This window comes from Solanum dulcamara, chromosome 3 (assembly GCF_947179165.1).
Source record: "Solanum dulcamara chromosome 3, daSolDulc1.2, whole genome shotgun sequence".
Classification (NCBI taxonomy): Eukaryota; Viridiplantae; Streptophyta; class Magnoliopsida; order Solanales; family Solanaceae; genus Solanum; species Solanum dulcamara.
Window position 1 is genome coordinate 82,210,345 of NC_077239.1, and position 12,105 is coordinate 82,222,449.

General features: G+C 31.0%; 2 protein-coding genes across 2 annotated transcripts; one reads left to right on the plus strand and one right to left on the minus strand.

Moving 5' to 3' along the window:
• Positions 1–3,750: 3,750 nt before the first annotated feature.
• On the minus strand, positions 3,751–6,068 carry LOC129883389 (cysteine-rich and transmembrane domain-containing protein WIH2-like). Its single transcript, XM_055958051.1, has 3 exons — positions 5,848–6,068; positions 5,577–5,742; positions 3,751–4,105 (listed from the first exon to the last, which is right to left on the minus strand). Exons 1-3 carry the CDS (start codon positions 5,897–5,899, stop codon positions 4,060–4,062), a joined length of 264 nt encoding a protein of 87 aa, XP_055814026.1. The 5' UTR covers positions 5,900–6,068; the 3' UTR covers positions 3,751–4,059.
• Positions 6,069–9,556: 3,488 nt separating this feature from the next.
• LOC129883390 (cysteine-rich and transmembrane domain-containing protein WIH2-like) lies at positions 9,557–11,578 on the plus strand. Its single transcript, XM_055958052.1, has 3 exons — positions 9,557–9,720; positions 9,837–10,017; positions 11,270–11,578. Exons 1-3 carry the CDS (start codon positions 9,669–9,671, stop codon positions 11,313–11,315), a joined length of 279 nt encoding a protein of 92 aa, XP_055814027.1. The 5' UTR covers positions 9,557–9,668; the 3' UTR covers positions 11,316–11,578.
• The last annotated feature ends 527 nt before the right edge of the window (positions 11,579–12,105 follow it).

A 12,105-nucleotide genomic window follows, 5' to 3' on the forward strand; every position in this document is an offset into this window, starting at 1 on the left:
TTCAAAAAAATAAGGAAAATCTAAAATTATTTGTTGTGTTTCACATCCAAGTTTATTTTATTTGATTACTCCATCATTTACTTGCACTTTTTTAGAGCATATTTTCGATGAAATAAAAAAAATTAATCTTTCTAAAACATGTTATTTGTTGTGATCAACATCTATTTGAAAAATTATTTCACATAATTAAAATAAAATAAAATACACTTTCACATAATCACAAGAAACAAATGAGAATCACGGGTGACACTTGAAATTTTGACTGTGAAAGAGCTACAAAGTTGGTAGGTCCCATGTTTTGTTCTTTTGCAATTATCATCTAGTCCCAAAATTATAAATTATTTATTTTGTGTATAGAATTTAGAGTCTGAAATATGATGTTTGATATCTATATTAAAGTTTAATTTATATTTGGTGTAAAGTGTTACTTTAATAAAGGTAATTTCATTCTTTAAATCAAAAAATTTTAATTAAAAATGAAGAATCATTAATCACCCCAACTCCTATATATATATATATTATGAGTCCCTTTTCCTTACTTTCGAATTTATTGATCTCTAACTAAAGATTATATTTCTTGTCCTATTGTTTGACGTTGATTATCCAATTCACTGGGGTTCTTAACTTCTTATATAATTTTTTTTAATCTCATGCTTTATAATACACTTTGTTGTCCCATTTCCGTAATTATTTTGATAAAGTATATGTACTATAAGAAAGCGAACACATTAGTTTGATTAACTAATATAATATATAGATTATTGTAAACTTTATAAAATAATAGTTGAAAAATTCATTGAACGAGAAAACATCACATCAAAATTTTACCCAAGTCGATGAGACACATTTATTCACATTCATTATTTCAAACCTCAAATTCATAGGCCGATCTAGATGTTTAGTCACATATAAATTTACATAAATTCAATAACAATTACTGTATATTATTATAATATTAATTATTAACTTAAATTTCCATGAAAACGTTTAATCAATGGAGACGCCTCCAATCACGACTGACGAATCAATTGCGGATTCCACTTCTTCGAAAAATTATATTTAAACTAGCGACGTTACATTAATAATTATAAAATTATATTAGTTACGAGCAAATTGACGATGAAGTTTATAGTTAATTTCTTTTGTTTTTTATTGATTATGTGACATAATATGTCAGAGCTTATTATAATTAGTGAATGGATTAACTCCTAGTTTCCTACCTTCTATATAGGCAGAATGTAAGAGGGATGGGTGGTTGTATATATGATGAAGATTGAAGAATGAAGAATGGGTATCTTGTGACTCATTTTAAGTGTCCATCTGTGAGTTTTTGTCAGCTTCGATGTACACAATACCTCATCACATGCACCTCAATATCCCCACGAAACATCAATCAAACATATATATATATATATATAATCTCCAACAAATAGAATTTTGATTGTGATGATAAATAAAATACGATGAAATGGAATTTTACTGACAAAAAATGTTTGTTAGTATAAATTTGTATATATTTTTTTGATTCTTTTCTCATAAATATTTTTCAAGCGTTGTTAGTAGCGATTTTTCGAACGTAAAAATTGTGTGATACATATGATCACGCAAGAACATTAGACAACATATTGTTTTGAGAAAGATAATTGTTGATGTCTTGATCTTTTTGTGAATATTCATTATATATGCAGGGGTGGACTCATGTTGAACCTTTAGGGTGCTCGAACACCTATTGATCTCGTATCAAATTATGTATATTTGTATAGAAATTTAAAAAAATTCTATAAAATTAAATAGTTAGCACCCAATTAATAAGTAGTCTATTGATGCAGTGATTGTTTGTGGGTGCTCAAAGTTTATTATTGGCTCTATTGTGTCACAAGATCGATTAACTTTTTCATGATCCAAAATAATATTTATTGTAGTTTTTTGTTTAAATTCTCTTTGCTATTGATTTTAAATATGATTGTCTCTTTTATGACAAGTCATAACATTGCTTACTTATGAGTTATGAGATTCGTTAAAAGAAATTTAACAAGTGCCACGTAGGTTCTTTGTTTGTTAATTATGTTTAGCTCCAACATTATATTACATATATTTGTTTGTTTTCCAAAAGTATTCAAACATATATGAAATTAGAAATAATTTTTACTTCCAACTTTACCCCTATATTTCTGATAATGCCTTCTGCCAACACTCCACTTTATTTTTGGCCTTAATTGATCTCTTGTTTGGTTGATTGTGTTTGGCTGTGGTACGTATAGATTGGACACCCTCAATTTTGGCTTAATTCTTGTTTGATCAATGAAACTTTTTGTTTTGGAAATAATGAATTATTTCTGACAATTTTCTTATGTCTCCTTCTTTAGTTCATCTTGCCCTCTTCCCTCGGACAAAGGGTAATTATTTTTTAAAAAAATAAAAAAATTAGGGAGGTAAATTTTGAATCACTAATTCCGAAGTATTTTGAAACGTGAAATTCATCGTATATCAAGTTGTTGTGTAAAATTTTTGTCTTCGCCACTGATGCAAAATCATAATGAAAGGTGATCTTAATAAATTTCAAGCAAAATAGAGAGGTAAATTTGAACATTTTTCTAATTAATATATTTATTTTTATAGAGAGAAAAAATGACCAAACTTCCCATTTTCATTTTAAACCCAAAGAATATTGTTCTTAGTATTATTATATAGAAAAACTAGTTTGAATTAAGAGAGAGAATTCTTAGTAGTACACAAGACAACACAAAAAAAAGTGAAGAAAAGAACTAAAAAGTACAATGTTAAGTTTTGTGAGTAAAGAATTAAAAATTAAAGTACACAGAACTTTTAGGTTGAGATTCCTCTTTTACAAATCATCATGTTTACTTCAAATACATATAGACACCAAGGTAACGACAAGATTATTTACATAAAGAGGTCACTAAAAATATTTTACTTATTCAATTTCTTGAATTGTTTTGTTTTCTAATAAATCATCATTAATTTAAAGCGTACTTGTATGTTAAAAGGGGCATGCAAATTTGGACTATTATGTAGAATGAAATTATTCAATTTTCCATTCAAACTCTCCTAGCGTGCGATTATCAAGCCTTGTTGGTCTATTACTCGATCAAATAACATGTTATTCCAAGATATTGTAGAGAATATTCAATCACATCACATAAAATTCGAACGAGAGCTTTCATGCAGTTTAAGTTAACGAGCTGGAAGCAAAGAGCAAAAGCACCAAAGCTAATAAACAAAGGGAACTTGTGTCTTGAAACTTTTAGAATTTTTTTGTAGATTCTAAGGACCAAGTCTAATTCAGGGCCCAACCCAACAACCTTAATGGGTTGTCTGCTGAAGAAAATCTCAAGGGCCGTTTACACAAATGCACCTATTTTGGGGCTGGTCTTTAAGTATTGCTTGACCAAAAACACTCCTTTATATATATATACACGCAGACTCTGCAACAATCTCAGAGAATCTATGGTGCAAGAACCTATTGCTATTGCTTCTTGAAGTGTCATCTCCTAGATTTTGACCACCTATTTGGTTAAGGATCAAGAAATAAAGGCTTTGGCACCTTCATCTTAAAAGGACCTTTCAATAAGGGTGAACAAATGCCCAAATTCCCTTCCAATGAACTCATTTCACCACTCAATTGGTTATACTTTCGAGCATCCAACAAGCCAATTTCAATGATTAGCCAACGGGGCTCAACCCAAAAGTTGTATTCGCCACGCATTTAATAGAAATCAGCAGCGTATATAACCCAAGAGCTTGGTTTATAGACACTTCAAGCTTTAAATTCTTAAACAAATGAAGGTGCATCCACATATAGAGGTCCAAATCATAAAAAATAGAATCACTCGCATCGCACATAATGTATAATTTGGCAAATAGACACTTAAATTCTTCACCACATCAAAGGTGCATCATCATACTTAGAATCAATTTTTTTTATCAAGGACAGGACAGGACATCAAGGACAAAACACAGAAAGAAAAAGTCTAGACTATAATATAATTGGTTCAATCAACTCTTTGCCACCAAAGCTTGGACAGGTCATTTACAGCATCAAAAGCATGCATCCAAGAGACAGCAACAGCACAGAGCAGCCAAACTGCAAAGAAAACTCAACCAATTATTAGTCCCCACTGGCAATTAGAAATACAGCAAGTTTAAATACAATGAAGAGAGCTAAAAGAAAAAAGGGAACCACTTTAACAGAAAATCACAAAACTGAACTGTTGAAATGTGAAAGACCACCACTAAACTTGCACATACAAAAGAAATATATACCAATTTAACAGAAAACTTATATAACTCCACATACCACTCTAAAGTCCGAATGAAGGAAGAGTGTGATACACCATAAGATCAATGTAACACATTTAAATGTAATGACCTTGGATCTGAATATTATAGTGGGATGGATACAAATGATAAGGTCCCCATCTAGTTTGGGTTCGTAGCCGTAGTTGATTTATTGATTGATTGAACATCATAAACAGATTGTCTTGTTAGTGATTAAACCAGGACAGATCAGAAAAAAAAAAAACTACGCCGCTCTCTGTTCTCTCCTAGACTCTAATGGAAATTTAGGGCAGCCATGGCCACGTCCATCTCTCCCCAGCCTATGGCTGTGGGAGAGTTAAACCCTACTTCCATAAACATCATATTCTGTGTTACTAAATCCGAAACAAACTGCCCAAAATATGACAAAAACTCAACTAAAACCAATCAAATATATTCATGGTGAAACTACACTTTTAAGTTTACAATGGAGGAAAGAGAAGTGTTTACTATCGAGGAAGGATTGCATCAAGAAACTGAGAAACTCTATTCAAGTGCGCTAGATTTGAGGAACTTAAAGGACGTTGCTGCTGAAGCATCTCAGAATCAAGGGTCATTGTCTAATTAGTTCACTGGCACTGCAACAACTTAAGGTTTGATCAATATGATGATTATGTGATTTCTTTTGCTAGATCAGTGAACTATTTTGCTTACAATGGAAAGGAGCATCAATAAAGGACATTCCCATGATCTATTGGTTTTTACCACAAGGAAGAAACGACTAAGGCAGCAGTGTCGATTTCTTTACCGAACTAATCTCCTGATTTATTTGCAAAGAGGTCATTATTGTCTATAGCAGCAGCAGTTGGAAAACAAATAGTTATAGACAAAGCAATACAAGTTAAGTCTAGATCGAGCACCGCCAGGGTTAAGTTGATTTTTAACCTACTGGGATAACTTCCAAAGCGAATAAGAAAGCAATATTTGGATAACAAAACTAGTAAGCTTTTAGAGAGTTTCCAGGAAACTGTTTATGATGATCTACCTTGTAATGCAGTACCAAATTGAAACAATTGAGCAATTTGGTACTGGCTATGAGTCAATATTCCCCTTCTAGTTTGGGTTCGGATCACAAAGTAAACTAATAATTCGAGAAATCATACAGATCTTGCCTAAGAAAGCTTGTTAAAATCATACCAATACACACCTTATTAAACAAATTAGTCAATAACTGTAAACTGCATCACAACAAACCAGAACATATAAATATACAAAAATTGAGTCTTTAAGATGCATACCATCCTTCCATGAAACCAGTGCCCCCAGATTGTTGTTGTTGTTGATGAGGGGGTGGAGCACCATACTGAGGGGCATACTGGGGAGGGTACCCTTGAGGTGGGTAACCCTGTTGTGGGTACCCTGGTGGTGGGTATGCATCTTTTGGGTAGCCTTCAGGTGGATATCCTAATTACAAATAACAAAACCCCATCAGATCTAATCATCAAAACAACATATAAAAATATGAACTTTACCAAAAATCATCAAAAAATTCAGAAAAAAAAAGTTTACCTTGTGGTGGAGGTACACCAACAGGGGGTTGTTGTTGATTGTAGTAACTCATAGTTGAATTAATGGAGGAATTTGGATGGATCTGACTGTAGAGGGAGTTTTGCTTTAGATACAAAGAAAAGATAAATGGGCTGTACGGTGAAGAGGGGATTCTATAGGGGAGTCAAAGTGGAGACAACGAGGATTCCAATAAATCCTAATTTTATTTTGCTACGGAAATCTTTTCCAATGTTGTTATAGGTACTAAGTGAAGTAACCGCGTGCGATGCTCCCAAAAAAAGAAAAAAAATTATTAAAAAGATAAGAGTATTGTTTTGGTTAGTTGATTAAAGTTAAAATATTACTATATTTTATCAATGGTTAAATTCAAAATCATTTATTAAAAGACCGCAAGGAAAGGAAGTCAAATTTAAATTATTTGATCCACCAACATTTATTAAAAGATCAGGAGGAAAGGAAAAAAATTACTTTCATCATAACCGGCTGATGTGAGGGTAAAAAAAAATATACATATTTATATATTTAATTACGTTTTATATTTAATTTCTTTATTATCCTTTTTTTAGTATTAATTTTATGGATTGTGTTTAATAATGTATTTTGTTTGTGGGATTAAATTGACATGAAAATTAAGAAATTTAAAGCTAGCGTACTACTTGGCATGCCACGCTAGGGCTCCAACTTCAGAGAGCCCTCCTATGGCGCTTTGGTGGGGCGTTGCCCCAGTGTTGCCCCGTCGAAAATTTTTAGATTTTAAGGTTTTCGAATTCAAGAAGGAAAAGAGGTTATTTCTCAAATCCTAAAAATAGAACATTGTTCATCTTTTGTAGTTGTAGTAGTCATGTTTTTCAGAGTAGAAGGCTAGAAATATAATCCACATTTAGGCTTTTTTTCTTAGATTTATTTCATTAAAACAATTCTCTTTGAATTTGTGATTATTAAGAGTAGCTAAGAACCATTATTCTGGGGTTGCGGCTATGAATGATTGTTGAATATTGATTCTATGAATGACGTTGGTTACCGATTAAATTACTATTGCATTCTTGAATTAGTATTTTGATGCTTGATCACCATAAGAGTAAATATATTGTCTTTTCTTGAACTCAAAAAAAGAATAGAATGATAGAAGTATAATACAAGTAACATCATCTTTTCTTACACAAAAACACGAATGGATTTGTATTTAGGATAGAGATATATCTAGAATCGTGCTTGGTTACGAAGATAAAAATTTAATGCCCAACAATTAATTCCATTGATCCCCGCTCAATGATGTAGTTAGATGGTCAACTGGGGTAGACAATTAGAGGTCGAGAGATCATGACCATAATATCAATCACGTAAATCAGTAATTTGATAACCAATTAAAAATTCAAGAGGAAATACGACGCATGAATTCTTAGTTAGGTTAAGTTAATCTTATTATTTAATTTTTGCAACTTTTAGTGTACAAATACCAATCACACTCTTTAGACGCACTTAAATAAATAGTTAGACTTAAGATAGTTTAGTAAAATAGTTAATTGACAAGTCTCTGTGAGTTCGACATTCAACTCTTAAAAAGAGTCACTTTATTACTTGCACGACCGCATACACTTGCGTGTGCGTTTGGACGCAACAACTGTGTGTGCAATAATTAAGGTTTAGAATTTGTTGCTGATCGTCAAATTACTTGATAAGAGAAAAGGTTCATAGAAAAAAATGAAAAGTTGTAATTTGTCTCGCATTGAACTTTTGCTATTTAGAATTGACTTATTATGTTATTAATTCTCTCAAAATTGATCGATGATTTTATACACTAAGAATTCGAGAATTGAAGCAATTTATATTTTTCATTAAATCATTGATTATAGATGAAATATTGAGCCTATATTTATTGAATTTATAGTGCCAAATTTTGAGAATAAATCTTCATAATTTAACAATTCTTTTATAGTGATTGATGAAGTCATGAGTTTTGTTGGAATGCTAAAGTAAGTAAATCTGTATAATTACACACTTAAAAATGCACAGTTTATGGACAAAAACCTTTTTTGAAATAAAGAAATAAGATTTTTAAAAAAACTTACTTTATATCCCATTCTTTTTCATAATGCTATTTCTTTTGCCTTTGTCTGAGGACTTTAAATTTAGTGGGCAACTTTTTCTCTTATGCCTTTGAGAAGAAAGAAATTGCTCTTAATATTTGTAGTTTTAAACATGTATTCTATTTGTTTATGCATTTTTAAAAAATATATATTTGTATCTTTTAAAAATATATTTATATTCCAGATATAAAATCAATGTGCACATTTATGCCATCTTCACTAGCAATTTAAATAGCCGACTTTTTTGAAAAATAGAAAAGCCAAGTATCATCCATTTAAATGATCCACGACACTTAATTAGTTAATTTGCTCCATTTTATTTTAAGTCATCTGATTAAGTTTTACCCGCCCTAATTTTACTACTCATACAAAATTTGTCTTTATTTTATACCGAGTACATTAAATATTTTTAAGCTAATTTTCTAATGTTAATTTGCAATAAGATGTAGTACTTTTTGAGTGTCTTAATTATAGTTAGATTATGAGAACATCAACACTTTTATTGCCAAAGCTCTTGGGAGTGGGAGTGCATAACAATAAAAGGACATGTCAAACACTCTAAATTTTATTGCACATATATAACACAAAATTTACAATAATTTATGATGGAGAAGATGTTTTTCATTTCCTTTTGGCTTTCTAATAAACGATGATCAAATAAATTTAAAATTTTAATAATTGATAAAAAAAATAGATCAAGTAAATGAGATATTATTCTCTCTGTCCACTTTTACTTATCTATTATACTAAAATAGATGCTCACTTCTACTTATCAATCAAGAAATAATTTATCACTTATTATTTACTAATTTATCCTTATTATTAACTATAGTTAATTTCTCAAATATTGAACTTATTACTCCTTTCGTTCACTTTACTTATCCAGTATTTTAGAAAATGATTTTCACTATTACTCATAATTTTTTAATATGTGAATAAAAGACAATTAATTTTTGTAATTCTACGTTTAATATTGATTACTTATTCCTAAATCATTTTTTAGACACAATACTATATATTAATTAATATGAAAATCATAAAAAAATATTCATATTAATTATTATTTCTTTAATAATGTTTATAGTTCAAAACAAATAAAAATAAAAAAAATGAAAGAATTATATATAAAAATGATATAGTAAAATTATTATTTTATTTATTAAATATTATTTACAAGGATGCTCCTAAATCCTAGTCATTACGACAAATAAAAATAAATAGAGAGTAATTTTTATTTTTTTAAAAAAATATCCTGACACTTTACGCGCATCACACACGGATACTTTTCTAGTACCTATAACAACATTGGAAAAGATTACATAATAAAATTAAAAAACTAAGGACTCGTTTGATTAGGAAATAAAGTATTTTTAATAGGGATAAAATGGTAAAATTATTATATCAATCATTTTTTTTAATAGATGTGCTAAGTTAAAATTTAACAAATGAGAGATTTTTTATTATTCAAAATTCAAGATAAATGTTTGAAACTTTTTTCTTAAATTTATTTCAATTAAATATGATATAAATTTATTTTAAAATTAATTTTGAGATTAGTTATCTTTTATCGGTCCCGTAAAACGAGCCGGAGAGTTTCTTGGAATATGCGTCCTAGTTTTGACTTGCTCTATAAAACCCAAACAAAATCCCCTCTTTAGGATACCTCATCATCTTTCTTTGTGCCTAAGCAAAAACTGAAAAGTTGATCCACCCAATTCCTCCATTAATTCAGATATGAGTTACTACAATCAGCAACAGGCCCCTGTTGGTGTACCTCCACCACAAGGTAAACTTCTTCTTCTTTTTTTTTTAAATTTGAATTGTTTGATGATTTCTGGTAAAGTTCATATTTTTAAATCTGAGTTGTTTTGATGATTAGATCTGATGATAATTTGTAATTAGGATATCCACCTGAAGGTTACTCAAAAGATGCATACCCACCACCAGGGTACCCACAACAGGGTTACCCTCAACAAGGTTATCCACCTCAAGGGTACCCTCCCCAGTATGCACCTCAGTATGGTGCTCCACCTCCTCAACAACATCATCAATCATCTAGTAGCACTGGATTAATGCAAGGATGGTATGCAATTAAAATACTCAATTTTGTATATTCATATGTGTTGCTTTCTTATGATTCAATACAGTTTGTATGATTTGAGATTTTTAGGATTCAGTTGACCATGTGTGTATGGATATGATTTTGTCAACTGGTTTGGGTGAGATTTGTATGATCTCGGAATTCGTAGACTAAGTTGCCTGGAGACTTATTCATGTGTGTGTTTATTTGGTGTGTGCGCGTTGACATTTTTGTTTGAAGAGTCCAAGCAACATGGTTTTTTTCATTAATAATAAAAATTAATCATCAAAAGGAAAAATACAAGCAAGGGGAGCTAGACCTTAATTGCTGCCTAGAATCACCTTGATGGTTTTCTTTTAATGTTTTAGCGGCCTTTGGATTCAATATGAGCATTGTAGGTCTGTTTGGATTAATTTCTTGACCAGTTTTAGCCGAGAGTAGATCATAATGATTTGGACAAGAAATGCCCTTTGGGGCAGAAGCTTGAGCACATGGAATATCCCTTGTGTGTTGCACATTAACACAAGAAGGAGAGCCAATTCAAATGCTTGAATATTTTTTACGCGCCACCACATTCCAATCCTTGTCATTACTGTTATCCACACCCTTGATTTTATCCGTCTTCCATTGTATCTACTGATTCATCACCAGTAGCATGCAATGGACTTTTCAACTTGCTGCGCAATATCATGTATCTCATTAAAGTTTTGCCCTGATTTGTGCCCATACACTGCTCAAATTGCTGCATAGCATGTTCAGACTGAGTAGAGGACTAGAAGGGGGCAGTACTCGGTTTAGACGTAACTTGTATTGCTTTGTCTATAGCTATTGGTTTTCCAACTGCTGCTGCTATAGACAATAATGATCTCTTAGCAAATAAATCAGGAGCTAACTTTGGCAAGGAAATCCACACTGCCACCTTAGTCGTTTCTATCTTGTGGTTAAAACTAATAGACCAGTGGAATATCCTATATTGACGCTCCTTTCCATTGTAAGAAAAATAGTTCACTGATCTTGCAAAAGCAATCACGTAATCATCATATTGATCAAACCTTATATGAGTTGACGCAGTGTCAGTGTACCAATTAGACAATGACCCTTGATTCTGAGATGTTTTGGTAGCAACGTCCTGAAGTCCTTGATTCCGAGATGTTTCAGTAGCCCTTTTATCTTTTTTATCACTTTTTATTGTATTAGAACTTGCTGTATTTCTGATTTCCAGTCGGACTAATAATCGGTCATATGTTTTTTGCAGTTTGGCTGCTCTGTGCTGTTGCTGTCTCTTGGATGCATGCTTTTGAGGCTGTAAATGATCTGTGCAAGTGTTGATGGCAAAAGTTGATTGAACCAATTATATCATAGTTTAGACTTTTTCTTTCTGTGTTTTTTCCTTGATGTCCTGTCCTTTCCTTGATAAATAATTTGTTCTTGATGTGATGAAGATTTCAATGCTTCCAAAGTAGTGTTTATTTGCCAAATTATAGGTTATGTACAATGTGAAAGATTCTATTTTTTTTTTTGTTGTGGACCTCAATATGTCAATCAATGCACCTTGATTTGGTAATGCTCTCGTGTTATATACGTTGCTGATTTCTATTTAATGTGTGGCGGATGGGTGAAGCCTTGGTGGTTAATCATATTAGCCTGTTTGGTCAAAGTTTTTAAAAATCATTTATTTTCAAAGTGACTTTTTTGGTACAAATGCTCTTGGTACACCTCTCACCATAAGATATTAATTGATGTGTTTTTTGATAAGTAATTAATGATAGTTTGAATAGAAAACACAAACATCTGTTAATTTAGATAAAAATTAACGAATACAGTTCCTCATGATGAACAGACCTTGTTGCTAACTGCAATTAAAAAGATCAATCATGCCTGTTCTTCATGTCTACATTCCTATGTTAACGTACTTCCAATATTTACTATATCAATAAATTTTATATAACCATATTATATAAGCTATTTTTTTTCCTGGTATTTATATTCAAGTATAAAGAGATAATTAAGAGAGCGCAACATATATTTATCACTTTTAGATAATTTAGAATCATTTCTGAGTTAATTTAGAACCCTCGATTCATCCGACTC

Excerpts from the sequence above, each read along its gene's own strand:
- LOC129883390 (XM_055958052.1), top strand. The coding sequence starts at position 9,669 with ATGAGTTACTACAATCAGCAACAGGCCCCTGTTGGTGTACCTCCACCA. Across the intron at positions 9,721-9,836 it reads TGGTGTACCTCCACCACAAG|GATATCCACCTGAAGGTTAC; the intron begins GTAAACTTCTTC and ends ATTTGTAATTAG. Across the intron at positions 10,018-11,269 it reads ACTGGATTAATGCAAGGATG|TTTGGCTGCTCTGTGCTGTT; the intron begins GTATGCAATTAA and ends TGTTTTTTGCAG.
- LOC129883389 (XM_055958051.1), bottom strand. The coding sequence starts at position 5,899 with ATGAGTTACTACAATCAACAACAACCCCCTGTTGGTGTACCTCCACCA. Across the intron at positions 5,743-5,847 it reads TGGTGTACCTCCACCACAAG|GATATCCACCTGAAGGCTAC; the intron begins GTAAACTTTTTT and ends ATTTGTAATTAG. Across the intron at positions 4,106-5,576 it reads ACTGGTTTCATGGAAGGATG|TTTGGCTGCTCTGTGCTGTT; the intron begins GTATGCATCTTA and ends TTTTCTTTGCAG.